General features: G+C 42.1%; 1 protein-coding gene across 1 annotated transcript in view; it reads right to left on the minus strand.

Annotated features, from left to right (window-relative positions):
• Positions 1 to 1172: 1172 nt before the first annotated feature.
• Positions 1173 to 16520, minus strand: part of lad1 (ladinin) — a 58879-nt gene continuing 43531 nt past the window's right edge. Inside the window, exons 11-15 of the mRNA XM_084333519.1 lie at positions 14537 to 14671; positions 13504 to 13592; positions 8221 to 8239; positions 6346 to 6440; positions 1173 to 1296 (exon numbers count right to left, since the gene is read on the minus strand). Of these exons, the coding sequence (XP_084189645.1) occupies positions 6348 to 6440; positions 8221 to 8239; positions 13504 to 13592; positions 14537 to 14671 (336 nt within the window). The 3' untranslated portion in view covers positions 1173 to 1296; positions 6346 to 6347. The remainder of the gene's footprint in view (positions 1297 to 6345; positions 6441 to 8220; positions 8240 to 13503; positions 13593 to 14536; positions 14672 to 16520) is intronic.

Consider the following 16520-nt stretch of genomic DNA (forward strand, 5'->3'; position numbering starts at 1 on the left):
GTTATAAGGTGTTTGAGCTTGTAGCGTTAGTTAGCTCATAGCTATCGTCACTGATGCACCGAGTGCAGCTAAAGGGGCTACTATCGTATCAACATGCCGGGGCGCATAGCTTGCTAGCCGGCAGGATGTGTGCAGCAGTGCTTTGCCTTACAGGTCTGAGAAGAGGACCTACACATTTTATTCGTTCCCAAAACTCTTTTACATGCACGACAGTAGCCATAATGCTAACGTTAGCAGGGTAACGTTAGCCAGAGCCATATAGCCAGCTTGATACTATGACCCGGGGATAAGGCGACAGCCCACAGACCAGTAGCGCTGCTGTACTGAACAACAGGCTGCCTAGTGGTAAATGTAGTTCTTTTTTTACGACATTAAAAACATTATAACTACCTTGTTTCAACCAGTTGTAGCTGGTCCATCAAAGTCTCCCGACGATTAAACCCATTTGCGTCTTGTAAGGCGTCCATTTGGATCAAGGAAATATCTTTCTGCACTCGTCAAAACTCCTTGTAGTGGATCAGAAGTAGGGAAAGTTGCCTCGAGTGACGTCATGGCCCTGATAGCTCTGATAAGCTTTTTTGATTCGCGCGTGCATGTTATTCGTGCGTGGACCTTTTTACCCCTTTCGGAGTGGCATTTCCGGCGTCAAATGGGGAAAAAAAATAATTAAATTAGATACCAATGATGTAAACTACCCATACTTGAAGAGTAGGGTTTAACCTGCAAGTTGGGCTTTAACCTTTTCACCCTGTGTGGTAGTGAAGGGGTTAACCGTCTGTAGTGTGGTAGTGAAGGGGTTAACCTTCTGTAGTGTGGTAGTGAAAGCATTAACCCTTTGCAGTGTGGTAGTGAAAGGGTTAAACGCGACAAGTCTTCCGGAGCAACATATCCTCTACCCTACTCCTCTCCTCTGCTCTCCTCCCCTCTCTTTTGCTCTCCTCCCCTCTCCTTTGCTCTCCTCCCCTCTCCTCTGCTCTCCTCCCCTCTCCTTTGCTCTCCTCCCCTCCTCCCCTCTGCTCCCCTCTGCTCTCCTCCCCTCTCCTCTGCTCTCCTCCCCTCTCCTTTGCTCTCCTCCCCTCCCCTCTCCTCCCCTCTGCTCTCCTCTCCTCTCCTCCCCTCACCTCTCCTCCCCTCTCCTCTCCTCACCCTCCTCTCTTCTCCTCCCCTATCCTAGCCCCTTTGCTCTCCTGTGCAACGCTGACAGTGTAAAACGAAACGTGAAAAAGCAGGAAGAAACAGTCAGTCCATTGGCGTCCGTCTCTCCTCTCGTCTTTCGTCTTCAAGTCATAAAAAACCCTGAAAGACAAAATGTTTTATTTAGTTGCTTCCGTTCATTTGAACTAGTGAAACCAATGTGAGTCCCCTCTCACCCCCTCTACGAGGAGCTAGCCAGAATGAAGAGCACATTCAGCCAAAGACAGAACCTTTTTTTGCATGCAGAATTTAATTCAAAACTCGATTATTAATTTCAATATAGAATATTTGTTGACAGCCCTACAAGTACAATTAGTTACTGCACACTACATCACCCCTGAGTGGAACATGGAAAGCCAAACGTTCCCCCACTGTACCAAAAACCCGTACCGAACCGTGACTTCAAAACCGAGGTACATACCGAACCGTGGTTTTTGTGTACCATTACACCCCTAGTATCTATAGTGTATATAGATACTGGACTGTATAGGACTGTGAAGCTCTGTATCCCCCACCCTGTATCCCCCCCATGCTGCTTTGACACCCGGATTTCCCCAAGGGGATTAATAAAGGATCATCTTATATTATCTTTATGTGAAAGCGGTTTTAGTCTGTTTCCCCTGAGGTTGCAGAGTCACAGTCCCATTAGAATAACAGTCTGTTTCCCCTGAGGTTGCAGAGTCACAGTACATTAGAATAACAGTCTGTTTCCCCTGAGGTTGCAGAGTCACAGTCCCATTAGAATAACAGTCTGTTTTGCCTGAGGTTGCAGAGTCACAGTACATTAGAATAACAGTCTGTTTCCCCTGAGGTTGCAGAGTCACAGTCCCATTAGAATAACAGTCTGTTTCACCTGAGGTTGCAGAGTCACAGTCCCATTAGAATAACAGTATGTTTCCCCTGAGGTTGCAGAGTCACAGTACATTAGAATAACAGTCTGTTTCCCCTGAGGTTGCAGAGTCACAGTCCCATTAGAATAACAGTCTGTTTCCCCTGAGGTTGCAGAGTCACAGTCCCATTAGAATAACAGTCTGTTTCGCCTGAGGTTGCAGAGTCACAGTACATTAGAATAACAGTCTGTTTCCCCTGAGGTTGCAGAGTCACAGTACATTAGAATAACAGTCTGTTTCCCCTGAGGTTGCAGAGTCACAGTCCCATTAGAATAACAGTCTGTTTCCCCTGAGATTGCAGAGTCACAGTCCCATTAGAATAACAGTCTGTTTCCCCTGAGGTTGCAGAGTCACAGTACATTAGAACAGTGGTTCTCAAACTGTGGTACGCGTACCACTAGTGGTACTTGGTGGTACTGCTGGTGGTACTTGAAAACATTTACAAAAAAGCAAAAAAGATTTTTTTTTTTTTTTTTGTCAGGCCACTGAACTTAGAAGCAGGCCAGGCCAGTGTTTCTGGTTGCGGCGGCGCGATAGTTAGATAACCTAAGTGGGGAACAACCAGGAGATCACTGTGACAGAGAGTAATGCAGTCTAAACAGTCATACATCTTTAATTCAACTTCAGCCCTGATCATAACCATTTATTTTTAGATTTTTTTTGTAATGTCAGATAAAAAATGAAGTACTCCCACTTTTCTGAAAAGAGTTGGTGTTAAATCTGACATTACAAAAAATCCATCAAAATATGTGTTGCTGCTAATCATTGACACATGCCTAGCCTGTAATAATCCCCCCCAGAAAAATGTACTTTGCATTTGATATATTGAAAATATTTTACTTTTTTTGTGTTTTTTTTAACAATAATTTGTGATGCCATCACACAAACTGGCATTTAAAGGGTAAACATTCAAAAATGTATTGAATATGTGTTTTCTTTTCTTTTTTACAATAATTTGTGATGCCTATCACAAACACTGGCATTTAAAGGGTAAAAATTCAAAAATTCCTGCACCAGAATGCAGGAAATTAAGTTTTTGTAACAAAATGTGTGTGTGTGTGTGTGTGTGTGTGTGTGTGTGTGTGTGTGTGTGTGTGTGTGTGTGTGTGTGTGTGTGTGTGTGTGTGTGTGTGTGAGAGAGAGAGAATGACGGACAATTGCTTGCTGTGTGTGAGAGAGAGAGAGAGAGATAGAGAGAGAATTAAGTACATTTGCTGAAATACAGTTGTTCTTAATTTTCTCACTTGCTATGTGAGAATGTTAGTTATTATGCTCTCAATGCCCCTTGCATTGTATGAGTTGTGTGGAAGCGTTTGCTAGTTCTAGTGCTATCCCTTTGTACATTGTGGCTGTGTCTGACAAAAGTTAACAATAAATAATGGTATTAGGAATACATTTGCCTCCTGCGTGAACTGTGCATAGCTGAATAGACTGTATTTTAACGCCGGTCATATGGTGGTACTTGGAGAGCCAGCTATGTTCTCAGGTGGTACTTGGTGTAAAAGGTTTGAGAACCACTGCATTAGAATAACAGTCTGTTTCCCCTGAGGTTGCAGAGTCACAGTCCCATTAGAATAACAGTCTGTTTCCCCTGAGGTTGCAGAGTCACAGTACATTAGAATAACAGTCTGTTTCCCCTGAGGTTGCAGAGTCACAGTCCCATTAGAATAACAGTCTGTTTCCCCTGAGGTTGCAGAGTTACAGTACATTAGAATAACAGTCTGTTTCCCCTGAGGTTGCAGAGGCACAGTCCCATTAGAATAACAGTCTGTTTCCCCTGAGGTTGCAGAGTCACAGTCCCATTAGAATAACAGTCTGTTTTGCCTGAGGTTGCAGAGTCACAGTACATTAGAATAACAGTCTGTTTCCCCTGAGGTTGCAGAGTCACAGTACATTAGAATAACAGTCTGTTTCCCCTGAGGTTGCAGAGTCACAGTCCCATTAGAATAACAGTCTGTTTTGCCTGAGGTTGCAGAGTCACAGTACATTAGAATAAAAGTCTGTTTCCCCTGAGGTTGCAGAGTAACAGTCCCATTAGAATAACAGTCTGTTTCGCCTGAGGTTACAGAGTCACAGTCCCATTAGAATAACAGTCTGTTTCCCCTGAGGTTGCAGAGTCACAGTACATTAGAATAACAGTCTGTTTCCCCTGAGGTTGCAGAGCCACAGTACATTAGAATAACAGTCTGTTTCCCCTGAGGTTGCAGAGTCACAGTCCCATTAGAATAACAGTCTGTTTCCCCTGAGGTTGCAGAGTCACAGTCCCATTAGAATAACAGTCTGTTTCCCCTGAGGTTGCAGAGTCACAGTACATTAGAATAACAGTCTGTTTCCCCTGAGGTTGCAGAGTAACAGTCCCATTAGAATAACAGTCTGTTTCCCCTGAGGTTGCAGAGTCACAGTCCCATTAGAATAACAGTCTGTTTCCCCTGAGGTTGCAGAATCACAGTCCCATTAGAATAACAGTCTGTTTCCCCTGAGGTTGCAGAGTCACAGTACATTAGAATAACAGTCTGTTTCCTCTGAGGTTGCAGAGTCACAGTCCCATTAGAATAACAGTCTGTTTCCCCTGAGGTTGCAGTCACAGTACATTAGAATAACAGTCTGTTTCCCCTGAGGTTGCAGAGTCACAGTCCCATTAGAATAACAGTCTGTTTCCCCTGAGGTTGCAGAGTCACAGTCCCATTAGAATAACAGTCTGTTTCCCCTGAGGTTGCAGAGTCACAGTCCCATTAGAATAACAGTCTGTTTCCCCTGAGGTTGCAGAGTCACAGTCCCATTAGAATAACAGTCTGTTTCCCCTGAGGTTGCAGAGTCACAGTCCCATTAGAATAACAGTCTGTTTCGCCTGAGGTTACAGAGTCACAGTCCCATTAGAATAACAGTCTGTTTCCCCTGAGGTTGCAGAGTCACAGTACATTAGAATAACAGTCTGTTTCCCCTGAGGTTGCAGAGCCACAGTACATTAGAATAACAGTCTGTTTCCCCTGAGGTTGCAGAGTCACAGTCCCATTAGAATAACAGTCTGTTTCCCCTGAGGTTGCAGAGTCACAGTCCCATTAGAATAACAGTCTGTTTCCCCTGAGGTTGCAGAGTCACAGTACATTAGAATAACAGTCTGTTTCCCCTGAGGTTGCAGAGTAACAGTCCCATTAGAATAACAGTCTGTTTCCCCTGAGGTTGCAGAGTCACAGTCCCATTAGAATAACAGTCTGTTTCCCCTGAGGTTGCAGAATCACAGTCCCATTAGAATAACAGTCTGTTTCCCCTGAGGTTGCAGAGTCACAGTACATTAGAATAACAGTCTGTTTCCTCTGAGGTTGCAGAGTCACAGTCCCATTAGAATAACAGTCTGTTTCCCCTGAGGTTGCAGTCACAGTCCCATTAGAATAACAGTCTGTTTCCCCTGAGGTTGCAGAGTTACAGTACATTAGAATAACAGTCTGTTTCCCCTGAGGTTGCAGAGGCACAGTCCCATTAGAATAACAGTCTGTTTCCCCTGAGGTTGCAGAGTCACAGTCCCATTAGAATAACAGTCTGTTTTGCCTGAGGTTGCAGAGTCACAGTACATTAGAATAACAGTCTGTTTCCCCTGAGGTTGCAGAGTCACAGTACATTAGAATAACAGTCTGTTTCCCCTGAGGTTGCAGAGTCACAGTCCCATTAGAATAACAGTCTGTTTTGCCTGAGGTTGCAGAGTCACAGTACATTAGAATAAAAGTCTGTTTCCCCTGAGGTTGCAGAGTAACAGTCCCATTAGAATAACAGTCTGTTTCGCCTGAGGTTACAGAGTCACAGTCCCATTAGAATAACAGTCTGTTTCCCCTGAGGTTGCAGAGTCACAGTACATTAGAATAACAGTCTGTTTCCCCTGAGGTTGCAGAGCCACAGTACATTAGAATAACAGTCTGTTTCCCCTGAGGTTGCAGAGTCACAGTCCCATTAGAATAACAGTCTGTTTCCCCTGAGGTTGCAGAGTCACAGTCCCATTAGAATAACAGTCTGTTTCCCCTGAGGTTGCAGAGTCACAGTACATTAGAATAACAGTCTGTTTCCCCTGAGGTTGCAGAGTAACAGTCCCATTAGAATAACAGTCTGTTTCCCCTGAGGTTGCAGAGTCACAGTCCCATTAGAATAACAGTCTGTTTCCCCTGAGGTTGCAGAGTCACAGTCCCATTAGAATAACAGTCTGTTTCCCCTGAGGTTGCAGAGTCACAGTCCCATTAGAATAACAGTATACTGGGCATCGACTGCACGTCACCTCTAGATCTTGCCAGGGCTTGTCTTTGGCACGTCGTCCTCTTCTCTGCTCTCAAACAGGCTCTTCTTACCGGTGATGTCAACTTTTCTCAGGTCCTAAGGAGGAATGCAATGGAGAGAGACTGAGATTGAGTCGTCAACAAATACGATTATATGATCATATTATTTTATGTAACACACAGTGGTGGTTTCGGCGGCAGGGTTTCAGCCCTAGGCTTTGGAAGGGCACGGCATCTGTAGGCTGTGGTTGGTGGGTATGGAAGCGGTTGGGCCACTGTTGAGGCCTATTGGATACATTACTTACAGACTGAGTATCCTGGGGGCTTAGGTGAAGAATTTACGAGTACAGAGATGATTGATGTGTGAGACACATTGATGTGTGTTTGTATTTTTTACGAGGGTTATGCACATGATTAGATATATGGATGTAGGCCTACATGCATTTGTTTGTTGTTAGTATGTAAAATAATTGGTTACTAGTCTGATTAGCCTATAGGGCTGTCCCCGACTAAGGATTTGGATGGTCGGCTAGGATTGGCCAAAATATGCCGTTAGTCGACTATTGGTCGACTTCCTTTCGACCGATTAGTCGACTAATCAATTAATAGGGGTCAGCCCTATTAGCCTATAATACATTTGTTATACATTTTTATCTTACTGCTGTTTTTCTCACTAAATATTCTCTTTTGATGATGTTTTGATGTATATGTAATTGTATTCTCTACGCAGGCTCTGCATGTGATGTATTTACATAATGTGCACACATGCACTCTTTATTATTAATGTATGAATCAATTGGTTTGTTCATTGGTTTTTGCAGTGTCAGAATGGGATTATTTGAATTGTCTTATTATTATGACTGTTATTATTATAATTTGACTTACTTACTGTATAATGGGGATGGTATTTTGATGATTTGTATCAGCTGTTTGTTATTCACTGCATAGATTCCTGGCTGCTGGTTAATATTATGGGTTACACCCACAATAGTCTCACGCTGAGGAAGGCCTAGGGCTGAAACGCGTCCGTGAGCACTGCTGCTGTGCGCTGAATAATAAAAAAACATGACATTCTTATCGGTGAGTGTTGACAACTCTGTTTTGTGATTCTTGGTTGGCACCCAGTCTACTCTGAAGACATTTGAGTTGAGCACACCAATTATTTTGTTTGAGAAAACTGTCAGAGGGCCATCATACTCATACTCAACCTGCAAGAAAATAGAGATATAGCCTGAGGATATTCAGGCCCGCGGTTTGTTTCTAGTCTAGGATTTGTACAAGAAAAATCCCATATTGTGCACTTTATAGAATTCAGAAATGTGGCATACTTGTACAACCTTTCGAGACAAACAATCTGTGGTATTGTGGTGTCAATTTAGCTGGAGCCAGCTGGGGCCGGTAGCACCCCCTACTGGTCAATAGACCTACTTTCACATTACTTGTGCTCATAATTTGTTCTCTGTTTGGTCTACAGCAGGGGTCGACAACCCTAGGCACACGTGCCACCATTGGCACGTGGCAGCATTTTCATTGGCACAAAAAAAAATTACTTTCAAACTTCGCTTTTCATATTTTGCACTGGACTGTTATCTTGTTGAAATTTGTAAGTCGACTTTTTTGCACACCCCTATGACAGCTAGCTGTTACGACTCAGGTAGGTGTGTTGAACCCAAATGCAGTACAGAAGAAAGGTGCGGAGACTGTAGTTGCTCTTCTCACCAAAACAGTGTTTCCTTTTATTTTTGAAACATCAAGAGCGATACTGGCATTATACAAAAGAAAAACAAACTAAATAATAATTAAACGATAAATCAAAAACACGGCAGCCGTATCCTCCAGGCCTGGAGCGACACTACTTTCCGTAGACAGCTACTCACGGTAACGTTAGATGAAGAACTGACAAATGAGAGAATAAACACAAGACCATTATAAAGAGAGTCAAACACACAGCATGCATCAATCAGCAATCAGGACAACCTGGAAGAATAGAGAGGGTGAAATACTCCAGGGTGTCGCTAGGAGCTTTTACTCCTAGAGAGAGTAAAAGACCCAAACGTTACAGCTAGCATGTCAAATCATCTCTTGAATAGCCATTGGCTGTTGCACGCTTTAAAAAAAAGTTTTGTTTGATTGAAGGTAGCCTATGGCCTCCCGCTTGCATTTCCCATGGTAATGTATAGTTGTAGATGTCATGATGGCAACCCCGCTAGCTAAGAAAGCTAAAGTAAAGGAAGTTCGGGCATTCCAGAACTCATAGACAGAAGAGTATGGCTTTGTTTGTCAGAAGGACCATGCTGTGTGTGCTTTATGTTTGGAAAATGTTCTTAATGAGGTTATGGCTACGGTGGCAAAGACAGTTCCAGGCCCCTCTGGAGGAAACGGAATCCGCATACAAAGATGTCCCGCTCTACTCTGCGGTTAGGTGGCTAAGCTGCAGAAACGTTTTGGAGAGGTTTGTCGGCTGCTTTGATGCCATCAAGGCCTTCCTGGCTGAAAAAGGCCAAGACTACCCAGAACTCGAGGATGGGAAGTGCTGATGTTTCTCACAGATATTACGGGACACCTCATCGAGCTCAATCTCCGACTGCGAGGTGCAGGGCAGACTGTTTTTGACATGTTTCGGAGTTCATAAGACGATTTGGGGACTTTCAGAAGTATGGACCCATGTTCTCTTTCTTGATCAAGCCAGACAGCTTTGATGGACATGAATTGGATGTATCTCGAATAGACTGGTTGGATACACAGGACATAGAAATGCAGCTGATCGAGCTGAAGAGTTCAACGCTGTGGGTGGCCAAGTTTGCAGAGCTACGCAGACAACAAGAAACCACGGCAGTGAAAGATCACGGAACCTACATCGTCTCCTGCTGGACATCTGTACCGGAGAAGTTCAGCTGTCTTAAAGTGGCCAACTACAGCCCCCAGATAACGGAGCTCAGCAAAGCAAAACAGGGCCAGGGATCACAATGACTGGTAGGCAGCTGTTTATTTTCCTACACACAGGTTTGCATGTGAACTTGAACTTGAATGTGCATATGCCTCTATGCATATAGCATATGCGCATATATGTGGCATGTTCATGCATGCACACATGATTGATTGATTGATTGATTGAAAAGTGTATTAACAGATTGCAGAATGGGTACAGTACAGTACAGCTCAATACATACAATTGTTAAGGGGATGCAGACCAGAGAAAGACTTTCATCTTGTTTACATCAGGGTCCCCCATTTTCAATTCATCATAACATATATGACATACATGACATACAGATAGACAGTACTGCTACATCTATACATTTATGACATATCAGATTTGCAAATACAGTACTGTTTGTGATACAAAAGTGTCCAGAAAAAGAGTGTATATACATTTGGCGTAGAAACTGTACATTGGAGGAGGTTGGGTGGGTGGGGTGGGGTTGGGTGGTGAAGGCTGTACATTGAGGTGAGGGGGGGGGGGGGGGGGGTTGGGTAGGGGACACACACACATTTTACACTGTACATTGGAATACTGACAAAGCCTTACTTGGTCATTTTCTGTACAACTAGGTTAGGACATTTGTAGGGGCCAGTTTCGAATTGCAGTCTCACGTAGGTGTTTTTTGAGAGTGTTTTTGAAAGTGGGTAGTGATTCACATTCCTTTACAGCTTTAGGTAGGGCGTTCCACATTGATGTGGCATAATTGCGAAACGTGTTTAGTCCCTTGTTTGAGCCGAATCTGGGTTTTACATGATTTGTGGAGCTCCCTCTGGTGTTGTGATCGTGGTATTCACTGACCTTTGGGAAGTATTTTGACATGTACATGGGTACCTTGGTCGCGTAGTGTATCTTGTAGACCAGGCCCATTGCAAGTTGCTGTACTCTGTCGTCTACTCTAAGCCATCCTAGGTTGTCAAAGTGGGCAGGGGTGAGGTGGGTTCTAGGAGTCAGGTCAAGCAGTAGTCTGACTAGCTTGTTTTGAGATGTTTGTAATTTGTTTTTTAGTGCCTTTGAGGTGCTTTGGTACCATGAGGTGCAAGCATAGTCGTAGTACCCTTGAATGAGTGCTCCTGCTAGAGTCTTCAGGGTATTCTTTTTTACCAGAGAGGAGATCCGGTATGTATGCACTTACCTGGGATTGATGTGTTTTTAGAGACTGAGAAACAACCTTATTTTATTGGAGATCTTTCCATAAAGACTCTCTTTCTATCTTTCTAGCTGCCTGTGCTTTGTGTGCGTGTGTGAGGGTGTGCGTATGTGAGTGTAGGGCTAGGGGAGCTGTCCACCTTGTATGTGGTGCTGAACTTTGCGTATGATTGCTTGGTAACGTGAGCTACGTCATGTCTGCTAGACATTAGCTTGGTAACGTGAGTGCCGTCATATTAACGTTAGCCGCCTCAGTTAAAACTTGTGCCCCTCGCCGGATTCCTCTTTCTCCTCGTCTGTTTTTCGCTCAAATTAATGGGCAAATGCGAGTGAAATGGTTGCACTGTATGTAGCTGTTTGTCTCCATCGCTCCCCCCCCCCCCCAACTCAGATTTAGGGTTGAAACAACAATAATAATAAATGGTTAATAATAATAATAATAATGGTGTAATAATGTAAAACTGATCATTAAAAAGACCTGATTATGAGAGGAAATGTGTCTTTAAAATGCTGTTAAGATGCATGTAGCCTATATGGATGGAATATTGTTGATATGCCACACTAGTTAACAAGAACATTTCAAACTGCACTTCATGTCAAAAAGGTTGCCAACTCCTGCTCTACGACAAACAGTTCATGAGATATGGAAGGGTGTGGCTTGTGCATAGGGGCATGGCTTAAGAAAGGACTGGTTATCATAGACATAGACCAATGAAAGTAGAAATCTGATGAAAATGATGGCCTCCTCTGTCATGGTCATGGACTTGTCAAAACTATGTACACCAAATTTGTGTGTATGTCAAACAAATGCCAATCCTGGGAGATTTAAACATGCAATTTAACAAAATACCTTTTTAGTGAGAAAGTTGACAAATAGTTTAAAGTTATTTGATGTGAAATAATTGCAGAAAGTGGAAATTGAACGAGCTGTGACAAGTTAGAAAAATTCTAAAGAATGCTGAAAAACCAGCTGCCACAGTCATTGGTCATTCATTCCTATGGGTCAAAATTGCTCACAAAAAGGACATTTTCCACAAAAGTCTGTCCAGTAACAATTTACATTAACTGGACACTTAATTGCTTATATGCATTCATTACTCATCTATTAATGAGAAATAACAGTGTCATTACACCTTCATAACTCATCTATTAATGTATTAATAGATCAGTCAGTAATGTAGTAAGGTACATTATACACAGGCATGCAGAGTATAGCCACATCTCTGGCCACTTTGTGTATACCCAGCCATCATCCTAATAGTTAGGTATAATTGTAGGTAATAGGTGGGGTATAGTAGAATACAATACATTAATAGATTAGTTATGAATGTGCTGTGTGCAAAACATGTAGTGCAAAAACTGTAGGACCAGTTAGATCTGGAGAAAGTGCGGAGAACGTGCAGATAATAAGAAATATGTAAGATATCATGAGTGCTTCTCAAGCCCACTTATTATCTAGCAGTGTATATGATTACAAATATATGATCTTCACTCGTTCTCGCTCTGAAGCAGCTGATCCCACTATCTTGACATTAGAAGCTACTTGTCTAAATTGAAAGAGTGGCCTCTTACAAATACCTTGATGAAAAATGTGCTTATATATGTGTGTGTGTGTGTGTATATATATATATATATATATATATATATATATATATATATATATATATATATATATATATATATATTCTATAATAGGCTAGTGATTAAATGCATCATAGAAAAACATCTAGGTACATCTAAACACTACGTACATATGTATGTTTCATTGTAAGTTTCTTAGCTTGATTGGGGAAGGGGGGGGGCTTAAAATTGTCAGGCTTAAAATTCTGATAATTAAATGTAAGACTGTTTAAGACCCAGCGGGAACCCTCATAAAGACAATAGACCAATTCACCAAAGTATGTGTTAGTGTCTTTAGAAACGGTACCTTAATTGAATACTTTTAGATGAATAAGTTCTGTTTAAAAACAGCCTTGAAATCTGAGTGACAGCATCGTGTTTTCCATGATGAACTATGAATCAGCAAACGTGATGTCACACCGTAGAATGATTCGGAATTCAGAACACAAAGCTCCGATATTAATGTTCCAGCTGTTGGTTGTTACTGATGATGCTGGTTACACTGGTCAAGGTATCGTTACATCATTAATCCTCCGGCGCAGGAAAGGAAAACGTTTCCCAACTCAGATAGGAGATAATTACAGTCTCTATGAAGCCAAAGGCTCCTCTTTCCCAGTGAGGAACCCACCTGATGGCATGCGGTCATAAACAACATTCACTTCTAGTTAGGACGCCCTTCTGCCTTACAGGGCGAGTGTTTATCTGAGAGCTCTAATCGGGTCCTGTATATTTGTATGTCTTGTATGTCATAAATGTCTTGATGAATTGAAAATGGAGGACCCCGATTTAAACAAGACAACAGTCTTTTTCTGGTCTGCATCCTCTTGGCAGTTGTGTGTATTGAGCCGTATTGTATTGTACCCATTCCGCAATCTGTTAATAAAGTTTTCAATCAATCAATTGGTTGGCTAATCACTTCTGCTCACCTGAAAGGCGAAACTGATCACAGATCAGCAGCTCTACAGTGAGACACATGTTGGCCAAGACGTACTGTAACCTCAGGATGACAGGTTGGTGGCAATAAAGGGTGCTACTGCCCCCTAGCTGCTAGAGTAGGTGGAACACAAGTATACTGTATGGGTAGAGGGGTCACACACGCACGCACGCACGCTTATTGTTATTGTTACTGGACACACAGACACACACGCACCCTACACCTTAACATGCACATACAGTACACTACACACAAGACACTTTCTGCAAATATTGACTATTTTATCTTACCTCATTTTATATTTTATTTCATTTTATCTTACTACTACTACTATTGTTACCATTCTTGTATTCATTGATGTGCACTGTTGAGTCTGAGCTCAAAACACAATCATTTCATTACCTGCCATGCCCCATGTATTGTCGTGTATTTGACAAATAAAGAACTTGAACTTGACTTGACCTTTGAACTACTGACCGTGGGCTGAAGGAAGACCCAGGCTGGTTGGTCTTGTTCATCCACTTGTTGATCCGGTCCGACATCCCTGAGGCAAAGTTCCGGAATTCCTGATGGCGAGGGGAAACAATCAGAATTCACTGTGCCATACTGAGAGATAAACCCAATTAAAAAACATGCAGAACAGATTCAAGCCCCATGCCACACCCCATGTCTGCTCCCGGCTGCCCTTGGACAATGGGATGGTCAAGCACAGAGGTGAAATTTCATCAGCGACCCAAATATAAATGCATGTGTGTGTTCCTATGTGTCACCCATCGCATGTGTGTGTCGCTGCATGACTACATTGCAATGTGTGCTACGAATAAAGACTTCTTCAATTCCAGTTTAATCTTAATATTTAATCTTTTTAACTACCATACTGCTTACTTTGCAGCCCAGACATTTCCCCCAAACACAGTTAAATAATGTACAGAGAAGTAACGTACAAATCCAATCAATTTTTAAGACCTATCAAAATCATATTTAAGACCTTCTTAAGATTTTTAAGGCCTAACATTCTGATTATTATATTTAAAAGTTTGTGAGACTTTTTAAGACCCCGTGGGAACCCTTGTGAAGAATATAGACAAATTCAGCAAAGTATGTGTTTGTGTCTTTTGAAACGGTACCTTATAAAATACTTTTAGATGAACACATTATGTTTAAAAACAGTCTTGACATTTCCTGAGTTGAGTTACATGCTAATGAAGCATAGTGTTTTCCATGATAAGCTATGAATCAGCAAACGTGATGTTATCGAATGAATTCAGAACACAAATTCAGAACACAAAGCTACACAAAGCTGTATATATATCTGTACATTTTTACGTGATATTTTCTTGATCAGAACGAAATTCTGTCCGGAACCAAAGAGTTCCCTATTCGTCGGGAACTTACGGAATCGGGACAATCCAGTCCCACATCACAGGCTCAAATTGGGGGACCTACAGTAGCGGCAGGTGGAGTAGCGGGTGGGATGGGAGTGAGACCTGGGGCCGTAGTGTTCTGGTACCTGTCTGGGGACCCCGGGGCTCAGAGGAGCTGCTGCCCGCTGCTCCTTCTCAAACAGGCCTCTCTTCCTGGACACCTCGTCCGGCAAGATCAAGGTCCTCTGGGTCACGTCTGGCGAACGCAGATACCCCGACTTCTACTCGCATAGAGGAGTAATAGAACAGATCGACGCATGAAGAAAGAAATAGAGACAAGACGAGAGTTCATTTGTCTGTTTAGTTTAGTTTAGTTTAGTATGAGACAAACTATATAAGACAAGCTCTTATACAATAATCCACTATGTGAAATAGCTAAGAATACTTAACTGTACACAACTATAATGCCCACACATGTGTTCATACAGCGTAGGCACAATATCCTGAATACAATTTAAACATCCCGTCCAGATGTATTTTAAACCCAATTGGAATTTGCTACCTTCACGCATTAGTAGCCGACACAATTTTAAGAAAAAAAGTTAAATCACGGCTCCTCAACAATGTTAAAAACTAGATTTGAAAATGTCTGATACATTGTTGTCTGTGGCTATGTTTGTACTGCACTTACAATTGACATGTCTATGTAGTTTGTCATATTGTTATATTTGTGGTCATGTTTTGTATTGATTATCTGTCTGAGACCAAGGACCACAATGGAAATAAGTCTTGACTTTTTTGTGTTTAATCCTTGATATTTTCTTGAATCTTGAATTTTAATGTAAAATAAAATAAAACGACTGAAAATATCTTAGCAACATCTCTACACCTTTACCCTCATTGAGAATGTAAGAATCTATAAATATGCAAATCAGCAACAAGCTCCTATCGATATTTACCAGGATCTCCAAGTCGGCAGCGTATATATTCGTATATATTCGTCAATAGCTTTCTGTGTAGCTGAAGATAAAGGTGTCAAGTTACCACATAGTGCAACGTAAGTGGTTTGACGCATTATATCACACACTCAACGAAGTACAGAGAAGCTCCTCCCTCTCCAGGGGAGGAATGTGAAAAATGTGTGACAAGTTCTGCACAAATAACAATCTGTAATCGTCAAAGTCAAGCCTCCAAGAGGGTTAATCATGAACAGAGTGGAGGGGATTGTGAGTATTATGAAGGTTACAACATGTCACCGCTGTGTTAGTTGCACTGTGTTGTATTGTGACACACTGGCATGCTGTAGTATTATATTATATGGTAGTATGCGCTGTATCTGTGTTGTGTTGTGTACTATATGATACTATGTTGTATCTGTGCTGTGTTGTGTACTATATGATACTCTGTTGTATATGTCCTGTATTGTGTTGTGTACTATATGATACCGTATGTTATGTCTGTGCTGTGTTGTGTACTATATGGTAGTATGTTGTATATGTACTGTGTTGTGTTGTGTATTACATGGTAGTATGTTGTATATGTACTGTGTTGTGTTGTGTATTATATGGTAGTATGTTGTATCTGTGCTGTGTTGTGTTCTGTATTATATGGTAGTTTGTTGTATATGTACTGTGGTGTGTACTATATGGTAGTATTTTGTATTTGTACTGTGTTGTGCTGTGTACTAGACGGTAGTTTGTTGTATCTGTACTGTGTTGTGTACTTGGTAGTATGTTGTATCTGCACTGTGTTGTGTTGTGAACAATGTTATACTGTATCATATTATGATGATTATGTTTGTCGATAACACAACAGTGATAGGCCTAATCATCGACAACGACGATGGAGTGAGGTTGACCACCTGGCACGACCTCTCTCTCAACGATGACAAGTCCAAGAAGCTGGTCGTGGACTACAGGAGAGGGGAGAAAGACTAGACCCCATCAACATCACCGCTGCAGAGGGTCCTGAGGACAGCCCAAATATCAGTGGATGTGAGCTTCCCTCCATCCAGAATATATACAACGCACAGTGTGTCAGCAAAGACCCCAACCACCCCAATCACAAACTTTCAGTTTCAGCTGATGCTGTCCGGCAAACGGTACCACAGCCTCAAAGCCGTGTCCCCCC

The sequence above is a fragment of the Notolepis coatsorum genome (assembly GCF_963971535.1).
Source record: "Notolepis coatsorum genome assembly, chromosome: 17".
Taxonomy (NCBI): domain Eukaryota; kingdom Metazoa; phylum Chordata; class Actinopteri; order Aulopiformes; family Paralepididae; genus Notolepis; species Notolepis coatsorum.